General features: G+C 38.4%; 1 protein-coding gene across 1 annotated transcript in view; it reads left to right on the plus strand.

Annotated features, from left to right (window-relative positions):
* The window catches only part of UNC93A (unc-93 homolog A), a 38,625-nt gene that overhangs the window by 3,219 nt on the left and 15,322 nt on the right, over positions 1-20,084 (plus strand). The window contains exons 2-3 of the mRNA XM_070951265.1: positions 16,519-16,652; positions 18,070-18,251. Of these exons, the coding sequence (XP_070807366.1) occupies positions 16,566-16,652; positions 18,070-18,251 (269 nt within the window). The 5' untranslated portion in view covers positions 16,519-16,565. The remainder of the gene's footprint in view (positions 1-16,518; positions 16,653-18,069; positions 18,252-20,084) is intronic.

A 20,084-nucleotide genomic window follows, 5' to 3' on the forward strand; every position in this document is an offset into this window, starting at 1 on the left:
CAGAAGCATAGGAAGTAGTAGTAGTAGCACTCATTAAAGCATAAATATTCCTTCACAACTTACAAATTCCACAATTAATGATGGCTCAAACAACTTATTGGCTGCTATCATTTTGCAAAGCAAAGGAAGTTAGGTTATCTGGTACCATTCTAGGTAGGGGCTAATGTTATAAGATTTGTTTTATGGAATTCAAGCCTTAGTGGGGGGAAATTCATTTGTATCTGCCAAGATGTTCCTGCCTTAAAGCATTCCTCTTTTTAGATAACATGACAGAAAGAGCCAAGGTCAGAAGGATTTTGTCAAAATGAATAGCAGCTTCAAGAGAGCCCAGGTTCATTTCAGACTGTGGAATAAGAGAAACATTTTCTAAATTCTCTCTTCAATTTTGAAGTGGTTTTCTCAGTTAAAATTCATCCTAAAACATTGATATTTATTCTGCATGGGAAAAGAATCTCTAGCAAAAAGCATATTTGCAACCCATGAAGATAAGAGTGTAAAAAACAAAGTGCAGAACTGAATGATGGATAGAATTCTTCAATCACAGCCAGTCATTCCTGTGCCTGTGCCAGTGCCAGGATTGGTGAGTTTTCCCACTGGTTGGTGAGGAAGAACAAAAGAACAATTCATTATGCTTATCTCACATTGGACATGAGTAAGCAAGACAGTATTATTTGGGAGTGATTTGGAAGAAGCATAATAGAAGCAAAGTAGGAATTGGAATGGGAGCAGCAGATGTCATGCTGGCATCATTTTGGATGAATTCAAAGAAGGGTAGATGAAGTCAGCAATAGGAAGGATCTTCAAGGGAGACTCTACTCAACTCAAATTATGCAAATAGGAGAAAAGAAAAGAAAGGTTTGGTTTTTCTCTTTTAAATGGAAGAAATCTTGACACTCAGTGTGCCATTTTTCATTTGGCCCTCAGATTTAGGAAGGTGCCATACTCAGATCTGCTGTTTATAGTTACATATGCTTAAAAAAAAACAATCTACTGGCGATAGTGCTATATATCTTTGATGTATTTTTTTAAAGCATGCAGATCTTATATTAACTTCCTCTGAAAGTTCATAAAACTTGGAAAGACAAAATATTTTAGGGCAATGCTAGCATACCATGAACAACTAAACTATAAACTAACATTTATTTATTTATTTATTTATTTATTTATTTATTTATTTATTTACTTACTTACTTACTTACTTACTTACGTACGTACGTACTTACTTACTTACTTACTTACTTACTTACTTACTTACTTACTGAATTTATTTGCTACCCATCTTGTAACAAAACAAGATCAATAAAGAGAGGGAGAACGAGTAAATATAGTGACTGACCATGTATTGCATGTCCTTATTCTTAGCTTCAGGGAACCAGAATCATCTTTGCATTAAAACACCCAGATAACAGAAGGTAACTTTTTAATCTATTCCAACCCTGGTTTCTCAGCTCAAAATTCACTTTAACTAACCTCTACCTTTATCTTCTGGAGCTGACGTCAAGGCCATTTTCACTGGGGAATGCTGGATTGTAAGGCAAATTCTAGACCAGTGTTTCCCAACCTTGGCAACATTAAACTGTGTGGACTTCAACTCCCAGAATTTCCCACGCAAGATGTTGAAATCACACAGCTTGAGAAACAATGCTCTAGACAATGTTCATCCCTGTTACAGATCTGTCCTTTGGCTGAGGAAAAATAGCAGCTGAAGTCTATACCTGTTCAGTACATGGACACCTAACATCAAAAACATCATCTCAACAAAGAATGTTCTTTCTGCGCAAAGTCAGAAAGCTCAAACTGCCCAAAAAACTGCTGATTCAATTCTACAGAGGAATTATTGAGTCTGTCATCTGCACCTCCATGACTGTCTGGTTTGGCTCTGCAACCAAACCAGACAAACACAGACTTCAACGGATAATTAGAACTGCAGAAAAAATAATTGCTACCTACCTGCCTTCCATTGAGGACCTGTACACTGCACGAGTCAAAAAGAGGGCTGTGAAAATAACTACAGACCCCTCACATCTTGGACATAAATTGTTTCAATTTCTATCCTCAAAAAGATGCTATAGGACACTGCACACCAAAACTAGACACGATGACAGCTTTTCCCGAATGCCATCACTCTGCTTAACAACTAATTCCCACAACACTGTCAAATAATTTACTAAGACTGTATTACTATTATTCTTCTCTTCCTTACTAGTATCTATCTCTTCCCACTTATTACTATAACCATGTTGCTTGTATCTTTCAATTATATTGTTTTTACTTGTTCCCTAGTACGATTTGATAGCTTATTAGTAACCTTGACTATAACTAAGTGTTGTATCTTTTTATTCTTGATGAATGTATTTTATTCTCCTTATGTATACTGAGAGCATATGCACCAAAGACAAATTCCTTGTGTGTCCAATCACACTTGGCCAATAAAGAATTCTATTCTATTCTATTCTATTCTATTCTATTCTATTCTATTCTATTCTATTCTATTCTATTCTATCCTATCCTATCCTATCCTATCCTATCCTATCCTATCCTATTCTACAGGAAGCTGGAAAGAAAGAAATAGGACAATCAGAACAACATCTTCTCTCACACACACAAAGATTTCAAAAGTGTCAGAAAGTATCCACGGTACTGGAAGTATCTGGAGAAAACACATGAAAGAGCTGACCAAGCTCTGAAGCAGATTGGGCTGAATATCTTCCTCTCCTCCTCCGTAGCAGCCAGATCTTGCATAGCTTTAGTGTAGTGGAAACCAGCCAAGAGGAGTCAGGATTGTGATAGTTCAAGGCAAGCAATGGTATTTCTGCATCACACTTTCAAGCATTTGCATTTTTGTGGTTTTATTCTTATGTGCTATTAACTGGCTGTGTATGGATGTCCCATCCCCATCCACAAACACACATACACATATTCCCTTTTGGCTTGTCATGGGTCAGCCCTTTGTAGCAGCTGGAGGAAAAAACAGCAAAAAGAACATACACTTGGCCAGCAGCCTGAAAACACAGCTGCACAGTTTGTTGTGCTGTTGAAAAGGCAGACCTCTTGTTTGTCTCCATTCGTGTAATTTGTTTGTTTTTTTTTTGTTGTTTTTTTTTAAAAAACTGTCCTAACTACCAAAGAGTAGAAGGGTGGCTGGACTGACCACTGCTTTGCAAACTTATGCTTCAATGACACCTGGTGGCTAGCCTTGTACAAGTTCCTTTTTTTAAATAGTTAATTATTAATCATTATAATTGCATCAGTAAAAATGAATACAAATTACAAAAAAGGATAATAAAAAGAAAGAGTAAAAAGGGCAAAAAAGAAAGAAAAGGGGGGAGAATAGAAAGAAAAATAGAAAAGAAAGAAAGAAAATAAAAATATAGTAAAGAAAAAAGACATATTGTAAAGAAGTGGCTTCTTAACTTCATCACAAGTATAAGCAATTTTAGAAACTTTTCTTGAAATACAAAATATGATCTCTTCTTCCTATATCCCAGCTCTCTCATAAACCATTGTCATTTCAGTTCTGATACCAGCAAAAGTCTATAGAGGTTATCAGAAATAGCAACCTATCTCTTTTAATCTTGATCAAATAAAACAGCTTTATATGCCTTACTTTTACTTCTAACAAAACTCATTTGTTGAATCCAATATAGGAAGGCTATCCAAGTCAATCTTTCAGTTTATTGTTTGTATTTTAATTATTAAAACATAGGCCAGTTTTTAAAATAGGTCCAGTGTAAAATGTTTTTCCATGTCACAGAAATCCACTTTCAAATCAGTCTCACTCTTGTTAAGTAGAACGTGCTCCTCTTCCATAGCATCTTTTAGATGCAGTCTATCTATAGAACAGACACTCTTAAAATTAACTTTTCAGTCCATCATTCAGTATATCCTATAGTAAAATATTTTGTTTCATTCTGTAATTGTACATTTAAGTGTCCTCCTTGAATTGTAACCTTTACAGTCTCCCTCTAATTCCCTCTAGTGCTTTAGTTTTAAAATCTTATCTTACATTTCAAAACAAAAGCATTTCCCACAGGAAGAATTCTTCATAATTTAATTCCAAACTCTTATTTCAAATTTATCTGGACATTTAGTCCATTTTTAAAATCAAAATCCTTTGGCTGTTTACACACAGATAAAAATATGTGAACTTATGTCCTTTCAAAGGCACCAACCACAGTTTGAGCAAGACAGCTCTTGACAGATATCTCCCAGAGCTCTAAACCAATCCCTCCCAGTCTGAAATCTAATAAGGAGCAGCTATCTGAAGCACTTGTGGGTGATCTCAGGTGATCTCCTTGCCCTATTTATCAGCTCTTTTTTTTTGCCATGATGATAGGCTCCTCTTTTTGTTCCATCTAGCCAGTGTTTCTCAACCTTGGAAGCTTGAAGATAGGTGGACTTCAACTCCCAGAATCCCCCAGCCAACGCTGCTGGCTGGGGGATTCTGGGAGTTGAAGTCCACCCATCTTCAAGCTTCCAAGGTTGAGAAACACTGATCTAAGCAGTGGTGAAATCCAAATTCTTTTACTACCAGTTCTGTGGGTGTGGCTTGGTGGGCGTGGCTTGGTGGGCATGGCAGGGGAAAGATACTGCAAAATCTCCATTCCCACCCCACTCTGGGGCCAACCAGAGGTGGTATTTTCCGCTTCTCCAAACTGCTCAAAATTTCCCCTACCGGTTCTCCAGAACCTGTCAGAATCTGCTGGATTTCACCCCTGCATCTAAGCAACAGAGACTCAGTGTTAAATCCCATGTCTTTAAAGCCATTACTTTTGCTCGGATGAACTATTGTTTCAGAATTTCTGGATGGAATTCTATTTCTAACATCAGGATCGCTACTAGATAGGCTTTATTTGATTAGATTGCTGATATGATATATTGCTACCATGGAAATTTTTCACAATGAACCTAAACTGATCATATTTCAAATCTGGCTATATCATACTGGAACAGTATTATGATATATATTGCACAAAGAAAATGGAAATTTATTGGAAAAGGAGTATGTCAAGTTGTTTTCCAAAATAAGGGAGCAGCAAAACCAACTCATCTGTACATCTAGGTCGTCCTTTGCCTGAACTTGTACAAAAGCTCACAGGTGCTTGGCTTAGTGAATAGGTAGAACAGATTCTAAGAATTATTACTGAGACATAAATCATGTTAAAATCTGGGGAAATTATTCTGATTAGTTGTGTTTAGAAATGGCAATAGTACTTAGACTTAGATACCACTTCACAGTGCTTTACAGCCCTCTCTAAGCAGTTTACAGAGTCAGCATATTGCCCCCAACAATCTGGGTCCTCATTTTACTGACCTCGGAAGGATGGAAGGCTGAGTCAACCTGATCCCATCAGGATTGAACTGCTGGCAGTCGGCAGAATTAGTCTGCAATACTGCATTCTAACCCTCTGCGCCACCCATTACTGCAATGTTGTTACTGTTCAAAATGTGGCATGGGCGATGCTTATTCTAACAATTTGCAAAGGACTAAACAACAGGAGGTTATACAATTGTGGTATGATATAGTAATAGTTATGGACCCAATGGTTGCATAAACAGGTTTCAGAATAGACTGTCTTCTGCCATGTGTAGCATTCTTGTACTGTGAGCCCAACATATCCATGTTGCAATCCACCACACTTTCTTTGTTCCATTCAATGGCTGCAGGAACCAGGAACCACAAACTTCAGGAACCAGGAACTACAAACTCTATGCTTTAAAGCCATTCACAGTAGCTTGCCTGCCGGTTTCAGTGAAGGTATGGCTTTCTCCTGTGTGGTTCCTTATTAGGGTATTATTTTCTGGTTAGTTGTTTGTTTGATGTTAATCATTGTTTATCAGGGTGTTGACTAAGGCAGAGGATATAAGATTATTTCATCAAGTGAGATTATTTCATCAAGTCTTCTGGTTGGCTTTCATGGATATGCTCTGCTCGCCTTCTGCTTGTCCTACCTAGTGGCTGTTACAGTCCTTAAATTGTATGTTGTACAGCAGATGACTCCTGTTTTTTCTTCTTGGGCTACTGGGTCTGTTGTTTTGTTGAGATGTGTTGAGGGCTTAAATTGGTTTGTGTGCTACGTGATGCTGTGTGGTTGTAATAATCTGTTGGGGTTTTTTTCTGAGATGTTTTGGATTATGGCAGTGTTATCCTTTTCATTGCTTGTGTTGGTTGTGTATAATCAGTTAAATGGTCAGGCACATTTTGATAAAGTTGCATGGGTATCTATTTTGTTGGAAGATATTGTATAAGTGATCTGTTTCCCTTTTTCTGGTACTCCCAGGTTGCTGCAGTGCATTTGTGCTTGTTTGAATAATGTTTTCCACACAGTTCCCTTTGTGGGAGGTGGATTGTTACTTTGGTAAGGGAGCACTGGTTAGTATGGGTTGTTTTTTTTTTAATAGACTTGGGTTTCTTATTTGCCATTGTTTCCTCTACTGATGAGGATATCCAAAAGAGTAGTTGTTGTTTTCTTCCTACCTTTATTCCTTTGAAAATACTGTTGATTGTCTTGTGTTGTTCCTTTTTTATTAAGACAAAAGTTGTCACTTACATACCAGATCCATATCTTTGGTTTCATGGAGTGTGGGAGTACTATAGTTTCTAAACACTGCATTAGGAGGTCTCCTATGAATCCTGAGGGTGGCATTCCCATGGGTGTGCCTCTGATTTATTGGTATATTTGTCCATCAAACTGGATGTGAGGCAGAGGCTGATGTAGTTTATTATCCTGGGTATTTCGGTTTTAGTATATTTGTCTAAATCAGGCATGTTATGTAGTACTGATGCAATGGATTCCTTTGCTAATTCTCAAACTATAGACATGAAGGGTGCTGTGACATCAAATGAAAGTATAATTTCATCTTCCTCTATTTTTAGGGCTTTGATTTTCTGGAATCACTGTGGTGGGGTGTTGATGTAATATTTACTTTCCTTATGAGGTGTCCAAGCTTCTTCTTCTTCTTCTTCTTCTTCTTCTTCTTCTTCTTCTTCTTCTTCTTCTTCTTCTTCTTCTTCTTCTTCTTCTTCTTCTTCTTCTTCTTCTTCTTCTTCTTCTTCTTCTTCTTCTTCTTCTTTTTGTGAGTTCTTTGACTATATTATAAATTAGGGTCTCTCAGAATGGTACAATTGGACAAAGAGGTATGTTGGACTTGTGTATTTCTGGGTGTCCATAGAAATGTGGGAGAATGGGACCACTGCTTTTCATTTGCCAGAGTTCTTCTTTTGTAATTTGATCTTTTTTGGGTAGACTCTTAGGGGCTTTTTGATCTGGTTGTCCAGTTTCTATATTTATTATGGAGCCGCCTATAACTTTGTATCAATTTCAGGTTAATAATGAGATGTTAAACACATTGAATATGAGATATTTCATGGGATATCTGTTGAAAGGATAGGATAGATGACCATCTCCTCAATGGTCAGACATCACTGGAGCTCTTTGCTGGTAGGTGCAGCAATAGTTTCCATATCGTTTCCAGTTCTCTCCAGTTTCCATATCATTTCCAGCTCTCCCATCAGAACGAAATGGTTACAGATTCTTGTTCTAATACAGGTAGTCCTCGACCTTCAACCATAATTGAGCCCCAAAATTATGTTACTAAGCAAGGCACTTTTGAGGCATTCTATGACTTTTCTTGCCACAGTTGTTAAGCAAATTGCTACAGGGAATCATGCAATCATTAAATGAATCTGGCTTCCCCCACTGACTCTGCTTGTCGGAAGCCTACTGGGAAGGTTACACTGGTAATCACATGATCCCAGGATAGTGCAACTGTCATAAATACAAGTCAGTTGCCAAGCGCCTGAATTTTGATCACGTTATTGTTAAGATACTGCAATAGTCTTTAAGTCTGAAAACTGCTCATAAGTCACTTTTTCAGTGATGTTGTAACTTCAAGTAGTCACTCAACAAATTGTTGTATGTCGAGGACTGCCTTAGTTCTGTTCAGCGATAGAGAGAATTGAAAAATATATTTGGCTCATGATGACTCTAAAGACTCTACTGCAAGTGAATACTATCTCTGATGAAAAGAGCTACATTTAAAAAAGATTGGAGTTTGTTTGCTAATTACTACATTTCAAAGGCCTCTGGTTGGCTTATCTTGTCATCTGCTTATAGAGGGCTCTGATAGATGAACTGCTTTGTGTTAAATTTCTATTCTTTCTTGTCCACACACACTCCAGCACAAGTTGTCGGGTTTTTGTTTTTGTTTTTTAAAAAAGAGTCATTAATGCCCTTCTATATTTAATGCTTATAGGCATTAATGTGGCTGCATGCATTCTATTTAAGAAAAATGTTCCATTTTTTTAAATTGCTCTCAATGGCAGCCATTTTAAGATATGGCATAATTAACTGCATCTTTAAAGTACAATTTCTACATTGCTCCCCCCCCCCCAGTAAATTGGGTGGGGGAGGATTGTTTAGGAAAAGCCATTTCTATTATTAACATCTTTATAACCTAGGACAAGCTAGACAATGTAGTTACAATACCTCTTTTTAAGGCAGCAAAACCTTTTAGCAATGCTATGCTCAACAACTTGTGCAAATGAACTATGTTGTGAACCTAGTGACAATTTCAGAAAAGATGCTGGGGGGTGGGGGAGAGTTATCAGTACTCTCCTTCTTCCTATGTAGGACAGCCCTTGAACCCTGCCCTTTCTAACCTTCCTATCTAGGCACAGCCTGGCCTCTCAGTTTCTGCTCACCTCATGCTAGCAACACTGAAGAAAAATTCTGCAAATATGCAAAATCTTAAAATTGGATAAAACTTCCCCCCCCCCCCTTTAATGAAATGCTAAATGAATCAAAATTAGGACTCTAGGGTAGAGTCCTTTTCTACATATACAAGAATATGTATACAAGAAGAGGGCTTCTGTTTCACTGAAAGTATTCATACATTGTGGTAAATCATGGCTTGGTTTAATCCTAGCTTCTTGAGCAAATCACTTGGTTAGGCTTACCCATTGCACAAATCATGGCTTCTTACCCATGAGCTGCAATTGAAGAGCCCCTATAGTATGTGAAACAATAAATCTTCGATATTCCTTGTGGCTGGGTTCACTCAACACACTAGCCCCCAATCAATCATATGGTTTTCAGGAATGCCATGTGAATGTGGCATTCATTTACCCATGTGGCTTTGTTTGCACATATTGTCATGCCCTAAATCAGTGGTTCTCAACCTGTGGGTTGGGACCCCTTTGGGGGTCGAACGACCCTTTCACAGGGGTCACCTAAAACCATCCGAAAACACATATTTTCAATGGTTTTAGGAATAATTTTATGGTTGGGGGTCACCACAACATGAGAAACTGTATTAAAGGGTCGCGGCATTAGGAAGGTTGAGACCCACTGCCCTAAATGATGGTTAAGAAATCAAAGTTGTAAGACTCACAACAATAAAATAAGTACAAAGCAGGGGTGGGTTCTACTTACCTTTAATACCGGTTTGCATCGTGCGCACGCATGCTCAGATCACTTCCAGGTGATGTCCAGGTCAGTGGGCGGAGCCTCCCGGTGGTTTTTTACTACCGGTTCTTGCGAACCAGTCTAAACCGGGGACAACCCACCCCTGGTACAAAGTCATAGCAAGGATGTCTGGATTGGAGGGGGTGGTAAAACCTCTACAGTCATTTGTGAGGTAATTGACACAGTGTGGCTTGCAGGGCCATTTTTCGTTCAAATCTGCTGAGTCAGTTGGGGAGGAGAAGCAAATAACTTTGGTGATGCATTCTTTCTTCCTGGAACCAGGTGATTTGGGCAGTCACTTCCCAAGAAATTGACATGAGGATGGTGAAAGAAGGAGGTGGCATTACAACACACTTTTTATTCTTGCTTAAAGGCGTGTTTCAGAAAGAGTGAGCACGGTGTGTCCAGTCAAGAGAGGTTAACATGTAATAAAAGTTCTCTGTTTCAATTGGGAAACGTGTTCAAATAGAATAAGGAGACAGACTTAAATAGGACTACCAGCCTCAGAAGAGGTTGCCTTGAAATAGCAGCTCAGATATCCAACATCACTCTTGGACAATTGCCATCAGTCCTGCAGTGGGTGGGATGGAGACATGATTTCAAAGGTAACCTGACTGAATAAGTTAGAAGACAAGACTGCCTAGGTGCAATGTCGCTGAGAAGCAAGTGCAGGAGGATTCAGCAATAGAAATAGTTTTAGCAGCTTATGTCTCCAGTGACTTCCCTTTAATGTGATTGGTCAGAGCTCTAGGAACGCCTGTGGGCATTTACTACTGCCATCCAAATAATCTTGCATTTGCTCCAATGTTTTATCCTCAATTGATTTCCTTGGAAATAAACAAGACAGAAAAAGCTAGGAATGGAAGCCTCCCATTAAAAGCCACAGGAGAGCTTTAAAATGGTGGGCCAGTGGTTAGAATGCAGTATTGGAGGCTAATTCTGCCCACTGCCAGCAGTTCGATCCTGACAGGATCAAGGCTGACTCAGCCTTCCATTCTTCTGAGGTAGGTAAAATGAGGACCCAGTTCATTGGGGGCAATATGCTGACTCTGTAAACTGCTTAGAGAGAGTTGCAAAGCAGTGTGAAGCGGCATATAAGTCTAAAGCTATTGCTATTAAAATTTAAAAAACTCATCAAGAAGCACTTAGAACTTCCCCTCACCATTCCCTACCAAAATATTTTGAAGTCCATTGAAGTTGGTGGCTAATAAATTATCATTATTAATAATAATATAGTTTTTGCTGCACAATATATTTCTTTTGCAATATTTGTATATTATTCTGCATTCAGAACATGTCACCTTTTGAACATTTTTTAATCTGGCCAGGAAGAATACCATTCTGTGCAAGAAGTAAACATGGAAATATCATTCATAGGGCAATGATATGTGATATATCATTGCCCTATGAATGATATTTCCATTTAAAAGGAATGAGAAAGAGAAAGAGAGAGGAAAATAGATCACATATATGTGTTCAAAGATATAAATAATAATATGCATAATATTCTTCTCTCTCTTTCTCTCTCTCACACACACACAAACACAAACACACAATCTGCCTATCTAGCTATCTAGCTATCTATTAATACAATTTGATATATCTGTACTTCAGTGAATCTAGCCCTCAACCTGATTAGGTACCATCAAATTAAAATGCTTCAGGAAGATTGCTAGGACTGGAGAATCACTGGAGACCGAAGAATAAAGCTGTGGGGAGACAGTCTTTTTTTGGAGATGAGGAAACTAAACTGGCGAATGACAAGGAAGTATTTTTCAGGGTACTATAAGAGCATGACCAGATAGCTGATTTTCTGGATCAGGTTTCTTTTAAGCCTTATCTCCAGAGCTGTTTGCATAGGCTGACATTTTAAGGCTGCTTCTGGTCAGTTTCACAGCTATCATGGTGGTCTTATCAACGAGTCTGAGATAACAAAATTTTGGAAGTCAGGGGCCCTGGCAAAACTTGTGGGTGTCCATTTGTTAGACACCTACTCAAACACACTTTTGAAAAATTGATAAATATGAAAGATATTAGTTCAGAATGTACATTAAATACTGTAGACAAAAGTGGTATGTATACCAGTTTAATAGCATTAAGAAAAATGTTAAGAGTGCAATAATTTCAACTACTTTTTGATGCAGATATAAGATAATTGTGACTATTTAAAGAAAATAATTATAGCATTCAGGGTTTTTTTGGTTGCATTGTTGTACAGTATACACTCACATGTAAGCCCATCAGCGGATAAGCTGACTCTCAATTTTTTATCCAAAATACCATGAAAAATGTGCCACCTACAAATAAGCTGACCTTTGAAATTTCATATATTTACAATTGGCATATCCACGGGTGGCACATTTCCCATGGTATTTTGGAAATAAATTCAAGGTCAGTTTATCTGTGGATGGGCTTATTCACAAGTATATTCAGGATATACAGGTACTTTTAAAAAGCTGAGGGGAAAATCTACTATACATACTCATGGATAAGCCTATTTGCAGATAAACCAAACTCAATTTAGGAGGTATATTTTGGTACCTAAAATTCTCAGTTTATCCACAAGTACATACAGTATAAAAAAAGGTGTTATCAGTCACCCATATGAGAGATTATTAATGGGAGATTAATGAGATTATTAATTAATTATTAATCTATTAATACCATAGATTACTACAGTAATGGAAGACCTGCTTTTCCAGGAAGGTGTCTCCTACATTCAATCAATCATATCTAGCAGGGATTGAGAAAGATGCTTTCTTTTGAACAGAAGAGCTATTCATGGGCCAGATAAATCAAGATATGGCTGGGTAGGTAGGTGGCAACTTTCAGTTTCAGTTGGACAACCAGAGAACTAAGCTGACTGAATCTGCAAAAATGGAAAATAAAATTGGCTGTCGGTCTCCCAAATCATAATCTGACACTGGCTATTGAATGATATCATAGTTCTCTCATTTTGCATGGTACAAATGCTACATATCAGAGGTGGCTTTCAGCAGGTTCTGACCAGTTCTGGAGAACCGGTAGTGGAAATTTTAAGTAGTTCGGAGAACGGGTAGTAAAAATTCTGACTGGCCCCGCCCCCATCTATTCTCTGCCTCCCAAGTCCCAGCTGATAGGGAGGAAATGGGGATTTTGCAGTGAAATGGAGAGGAATGGGAATGGAGATTTTACAGTATCCTTTCCCTGGAGTGGGGTGGGAATGGAGATTTTACAGTATCCTTCCCCTGCCACGCCCACCAAGCCATGCTCACCGAGCCACACCCACAGAACCGGTGGTAGAAATTTTTGAAACCCACCACTGCTACATACAGGTGACAAGCCCTGCTGACGGTTGTGTGAATAAGACATGTAAAGGACGGGTTGCATGAGTCAATGTTTTGATCTCTTTCTGACCTCTGGAATCGTCTGAAACACGATTCCTCTGTGGAAAAGTCCTCATATCCTTTTACTTTGCCAAGGCATGAAATTATCTAAATAGAGCTGGCACAAATCATTGTGGCCCAGCTCTGGATAAAATGTTCCATATTAAACATTGGTTTATAGTTAGTTGTTAGATAGGCTGAAAGTGGAGAGAGGGAGGGATGGGAGGGAAGAGAGAGGGGGAAGAGAGAGAGAGAGAGAGAGAGAGAGAGGGAGGGAGGGAGGGAGGGAGGGAGAGAGAGAGAGAGAGAGAGAGAGAGAGAGAGAGAGAGAGAGAGAGAGAGAGAGAGAGAGAGAGAGAGAGAGAGAGAGAGACTGCAGCAGATTAGCTATCCAAGCAACAAATTTAACATTGGAGGTGAGAAGAATAAGGTGGTTTTGATCCCAGTTTCAGTTTCTCCTTTTTCCACATAAACTCCAGGGACATGAGTTGTCCTGGGCAGCCAGTCTTTTCTCGAGGGTGGTTGAGAAACTTGGAAATGATCCCCTTTCTTATCACATGGGCCTCTGCCTTAGATCAAAAACAATGCCCCCTGCAGGGCTTGGTTTGGATGGCTCCCAAATGCTTCTGAGTTAGATCTTTTGGGGAAATGTCGCAAGGGGTCAAAAGGACAAGAAATGATCCTTCTGTGAAGAAAAAAATCAGCTCTGGAAGGATGGAACTGAGAGCCTTTTTACAGAAGGATTCTGTCCAGGTTGAATTCTACTCTAAATGCAACATCTTATATGATTCAGTGTCTTTATATTAAAGAAAAAAAAAACATAGCATCTGAACGGAGCTTTCAGTTTCCTTTTCTGTGGAGTGATGCAGAAGCATGAATGTGCAGGCACAAAAGAAAATGTTCATACTTTTCAATGTGAACTGAGATACTAAGCCTGCAGTTCATACAAAATGCATGATGGGAGGAAAGTAGGGAGCAGGTGTGGTGGTGTGAAGACCCTCCAGAGGGGAAAAAGCGAGAAGCAGATGGTTTTTCCTTCAGAAGCCATCATTCACCTCCTGATATTAGAGTCAGATACAAATCTTTGCGTTGGTACAACGCTCTGATTTACAGGTGGTCCTTGACTTACAGCGACAACTGAGCCCAACATTTCTGTTAGTAAGCAAAACAGCTCCTAAATGAGTCATGCTTCATTTTTACGAACTTTTTTTGCCACAGTTGTTCAGCAAATCACTGCAGTTGTTAAGTGAAGCATTCGGCTGTTAAGCAAGACTGGCTTCTCCCACTGACTTTGCTTGTCAGAAGCTGGCTGAGAAGATGGCAAATGGCAATCACATTACCCTGGACAGTGCAACCTTCATAAATGCATGCCAGTTGCCAAGCACCCAGATTTGATCACAGGGGATGCTGCAATGGTGTGAGAACCAGTCCTAAATCATGTTCTTCAGTGCTGTTGTAACTATAAATGATCATTAAAGGAATGGTTGTAAGTTGAGGACTACCTGTATTTAATTATTTTTTATTTGTTTAGTAATCTCATTTATATATCCACCCATCTCAACATAAAGTGACTCTGGGTGATCTCACTATTCATGGACTCATTTTATAACTCCTTACTTTGTAAAATATCTGGGAAATTCTGGTCTCTTTTATGTACAGCTGCTACTATCAGAGCAGTATGATACAGTTTCCTTGAATGTTTCCTTAAATTCAGCTATTCTGTCTGTAAAATCAGACAGAGTTTGGCAGCCTATTGATGATATCACCATTTGTTGTAATATAACATTATATCCTGTTCTGGTTTTAGTTTATTTTAATGTTTTAATTTTTAACTCTGGTCTATGATCACAATAAAAGATTGATTGATTCTGGATAGCTTATGATAAAAAACTATCACAAAACTCCTAAATGTTAAAGACTACAATTAAAATGCATTGTTAACAACATAATATTGAGCAAATAATATATTCAACATTGTATAACCTTAGTAATCAATGATATGCTTATATTCACAATGCAATATTTTGCAAATGCTGCAAACGTATCAGACTGAGTTCATACATTATATTAAGTCATGGTGCAGATGGTTTAGTTTTTTTCTCGGTATAGATGAATGCAGCCACTACCATGATGGTTTAGCATGCTATGCAAACTTAAACAGTCTGCTGAGTGCAGTGGAGGAGTGTGATCATGGTATTGAAGAAAAATTTCATGAACTTTCCCATATAAGGCATTTGAGATGAATGAAAGTCATGCTTTAGGGTAGCTGATAATACACCCCAAATATTGAACTGTTATGCTTGTTAAAGTTGTATGACTATCTAAACAGAAATGCAAAGAAGGCCATTAGGAACTTCAAGGAAAAATGGAGCTCTTTCCTTTTTAAAGCTACATAAAGGTGTTCCTTGGTTTGTTAGAAGTGTCCATTCTATAGCAAATTATTGTGGCAGGCCTGCATTGCTGTAGTGAGGAAGGTATTCAAGGGTGCATTCTTGAAATTCCCTGCAAATATAAGAGCTGAGACAGAAATGCAAAGACTGTCTGGGCTCTTTTGGAGTCAGTTTAATCTTAGGTGCCCTGACAGAAAAAACTAAAAGGGTGTCAAGGCTGACATACCACAGGCCTTTGAGGTAAGCTCAGAGCTTGGTACAATTTTTTTTAAAAAAAAACTTTTCAGCCTTGACAAATTCTTACAGTAAAGAGGCAGCACATTCCTTTGGAAAGATTCACTCACAAGAAGTTGGAAAAGTCAGCCCCTGCAAAGGAAAATGAATAAGCTAGCTGGATCCATTGACACCTGAGGCTTTGAAAGGCATGCTGAGGCAAAAAAATAAAAATAAAAATGATTCTAACTGAAATTATATGTGCGATTGTTTGCAAACCATGATTTATAAATTATCTTCTTGTATTCAATCATAGCTTGCAGCTAAACAGAAACTATTCCTGGAGGCAGAAAGACCTCTGTCTTGAGTTTTTCATATTTGCCTAGACTTTTCTTATGGTTTGGGATGATTTTATTGTTTGTTTATTTATTTATTCGTTATTAAATTTATGTGTTCTTGGTGCTGCCTTGAATCTGTACTCTGCTCCTTGGTTTTTTCATTTCTACTCTACAGTACATTTGTTGAACTCTTAGCTTCTCGTTCTATGCAGAACGGTTTAATTTGGCTTGTTGCACATACATTCTCTTTTTTAAGCGCGTACAGCACATGAGTGTCACAGAGATATCTAATATCTTGGAGTCCAATTACCTGTATCCTGGCTGGGTGTGACGGGAATTGGACTCCAACATATCTGGAAGAAAGTAGTTTGAGGGACAGTATTTTGGAGAATAGTAAAAGTGCTACAGCTTTCCAAGTGACCTTTCCAATGGAATGGTAAGCTAAAACTCTATCTCACCCACCTGTTTCTTAAAATATATTTCTCCTTCAGTGTGAGTGGGCAAGGAAGGGAGATCTGCTTCAAAAAGTTGCCTTGTGGCTAGAAATGATTTACAAAATTGGGTGTAAGGGAAGACATCATGCAAATGTTGTACCCCTTTGGTGGAACCCAATCAATATTTCAAATCAAGTTAACTGGTACCGTTTCTTACCATTGCTACCAGACCGGTAGCATTTTCAAAGCTGAAGAAGGCAACGTTCATGGGCAGGTATTCATGTAGCTAACATGACTCCTTTATGTTAAAGGTGAAGGAAAGCCAGGTTTCTCCACTGGGAACTTCTATGACTCAGCTATGGACTCATATCTGAAAAACATTCTTGTGATTTCATTTGGATTCACATTTCTCTTTACTGCTTATGGAGGACTCCAAAACCTTCAGGTAGGTGAACTTTATTTGGATCTATGAGATCCTGTTGTGCACTGTTCATTCCAGTATTTGCAGATAATGAATTGTACACTCCCTCTCTCTCCCTCTTTTGCTTTTCACATTTCTCTGCTTTCATTCTTTCCTGATCATGTACATTTATATGTACACATGCATGCATGTATGTGTGATGTATAACACCTATTATATTAAATACATATTGCATGGTGTATTTAATGCACTATGGTGGATGCTTTGTTTATTTTATTATGTCTTTTTAAAATTGCTATTAAAACTATTCTTTGCAATTTTAATGTTCTTTATGCTGCTGTGGGAAAAATCTGATTTTCAGAGGCAAAATGCCATTGTTTTCAAACAGATGAGGTGAGATTGCATAATGGAGGAAAGTTTTAACCCCCAAATGGAAATATATCATAAGTGCCTCAAGATAAGGGCAGTGATCCTGGTGATGTGCCAAAATGTTTTTTGTTGTTGTTGTATGAGAGCAGAAAATCTCAGCATCTCTCTCCTTTCAGCAATATTCATTCCCAATAGCCTGCTGTCCTTTCATGACTATGAACTATGAACTATGATGATGGACTGTCAATCATCCCAGGTAGACCAGACAGGAAACACGATCAGATGTGTTAATACTTCCTTAGTGTAAGATTACTTTCAAAGATTCAAATCCTTGCAATTCTGAAAGTACAAAACCCCTGCCATCTCCTTTACAGCCTCTGAAAGAAACTACAACGAAGTCACTTTCTCTGTCCGTTATGCAGCTGTGGGCCATGCACCCTCTTAACTGTTTGTTCCCTCTGCAAAATGTACCACCTAACTTTCTCAGGCTGGAGTAGCTTTGGATAATCATTAGCCCTTTAATTGGTCTTTAATTGGCAATTGATGGCTTGGTCAATCTGGTTCCTTTCTAAAGCAAGAGGCACACAGTATTTTCATTGGTCTATGCAATAAAGACTGATGAATCTGAGCGCCCCAAGAGAGGAGCTTAATTTATGGGCACCCATGGGAGTAGGGAGCAGTAGTGGGTTTCAATTTAGTTTGCTATCAGTTCACTCATGTGTGCAGAAGCGTCTGGGCGGGTGGGTGGAGCTTCCTGCCACTGCCACTACCAGTTTGCCCTATCCAGGGCGAACCAGTAGCAACCCACCACTGGTAGGGAGGCTTGATGAAATGTGTGTGATGATATCATCACCCAAATGCTCTGATTTCTTCAGAGGTCAGGACACAGTAAGCACATGCAGCATTTTGTAATGGCAATGCATTTGTCATATGTGTTTGATATCATAGTTTCATTGCCAAACTTCTCTGGCTTAACTGTCTCTTCCTCTTTTACTATTAAATCATTGTCCCCCATATATTATTGTGTTTGCTATAAATATGTGCCTCCGTTGCATTTTGTCTGTATGTACAGAGCAGCCTCCACTCTGAAGAAGGCCTGGGAGTTGCCTCCCTGAGTGTGATCTATGCTACTCTCATCCTGTCCTCCATGTTTCTCCCATCCGTCATCATTAAGAAATTTGGATGCAAATGGACCATTGTAGGTTCTATGTGCTGCTACATTACATTCTCCTTGGGAAACTTCTATGCCAGCTGGTAATAAGTATTTCCTAATTCCTATAACATTTGCAGTGCATTTTGTCAGACACAAAAATTCAGGACCATTCGTAAGGTTGCAGCATAAAATAGAGTATTTGGTCAACTAAAGTTCAACAATAAATTGGCACCAGATAAGGGTCAACAGAATTCAGGAGGGGTTGAACTTGGAATGCTTCTGAGAATGCAAGGACTCCAAACTTATGACATACTTAACTCCATGCCCCTCCACCTGCCTGCTCTGTTCCTACACATCTGGAGGGACAGATATACTGTAATTTCTGGCTGACTGATCTATAGGGGGCTACCACCATGAAAGATCTAATTGAATCCAACTAAATGGAAAAATGTATAGTAAATAGGTGGATATTGTTCATTAGATGGTTTGGGCTTCACAAATCTTAAGACTGAAAGTCACTTTAGGATTTGATAGGGGACAAGTAAATGTTTTTAATGAGGCTAAAAACATTACTGATACTTGAGGAATCAGCAGACAACAGCTGGGAAAGAGAACAGAGGAATATCTATAGAAGAGGTATGCAACTTTTATTGACTTGAAGGTGAGAACTAAGTTCTTTATAATATGCCAAGATCTGCAAATGAACAGAGCCAAAACCCAACTTTGTATGTGAGTTTATAAAGAATGAAATTGGGATCTTAGGCTCCCTAAGATGAAGATAAGGTAAGAGAGAGCTTCTATTTATTATTATTATTATTATTATTATTATTATTATTATTATTATTATTATTATTATTATTATTATTTAAATTTATATATTAAATTTAAATATTTGAGATGAGGTCAGGCCTCGAAATGATACCAGTTTGATATGGTATCAAAATGATAATGAATGTCTAGAAATATATATGTCAATGTATACTAAACTTGTGAATTAGATATAAGTTTATTGGATATAGATACAGGAGAAAAGAAAGAAAAGATCAGATTAGTGGTGAATACCTTTGGTGTGTTTCTTCTGCCTCACTTAGCTTTGAGCATTTCTTCACCCACACTGAGATCATTTTCAGATGTACTTAAAGTAAGACACTGGGAGAAGCAGATCTCAAATAGTCTTACTAATTTGGGGTTTGATAGATAGCCATATGGGTAGGATTTATGCCACAATTTCCATCTGTAAAACTGCAGCTGTTGCTCTAGACCAGAGGTCTTCAAACTTGGCAGCTTTAAGACTTGTGGACTGACTGGAGAATTCTGGGAGTTGAAGTCCACAAGTCTTAAAGCTGCCAAGTTTGAAGACCTCTGCTCTAGAACATTCTACAGATGGTTAAGATGGTTTTGCTGAGCTCTGGTTTATGGTTTAGTTTTTGTCTTTGTCTTTTTTTTTTAACCAGTCCACCTCTGACATGTCAGTGAAAGATTTCTCATCAAAACAAAACAGCCACTCACATGCAGCCTTTTTCATGAGCTATTAGAACATGAACAAAAGAGCAGAACAAATAAACAGATACGCTGGAGAGTGTATAGCAACTGCTTTTGTAGCTGAGGCAACCACTTACACTTATCTCCTTTAGGAAACAAAGCCTGAGCCAAGTGAAACCAAGCAGAAGCCAGTAAAGGCACCATCTAACGACTGGAGTTATAATTACATTTCAAAAGAAAAGGATAGGGAAAGAGAAGTTTAGCTAACATTTGATCAGCCTGGTATCCTCTCCAACCCCATGATGTCTCATAGAATCATAGGGCCCTTATATTATCCCAAGAAAATGGTTATCCAATCTTGTCTTGAAAACTTCCAGCAATAGACCATCCTGGAGATTCCTTGAATCTCCATCCAGAAAGTTGGCCAGATTAGCAGTGGAAGTCTGGGAGGA

This window comes from Pituophis catenifer, unplaced genomic scaffold (assembly GCF_029215685.1).
Source record: "Pituophis catenifer annectens isolate HBS135680 unplaced genomic scaffold, rPitCat1.0.hap2 SCAF_1, whole genome shotgun sequence".
NCBI lineage: Eukaryota > Metazoa > Chordata > Lepidosauria > Squamata > Colubridae > Pituophis > Pituophis catenifer.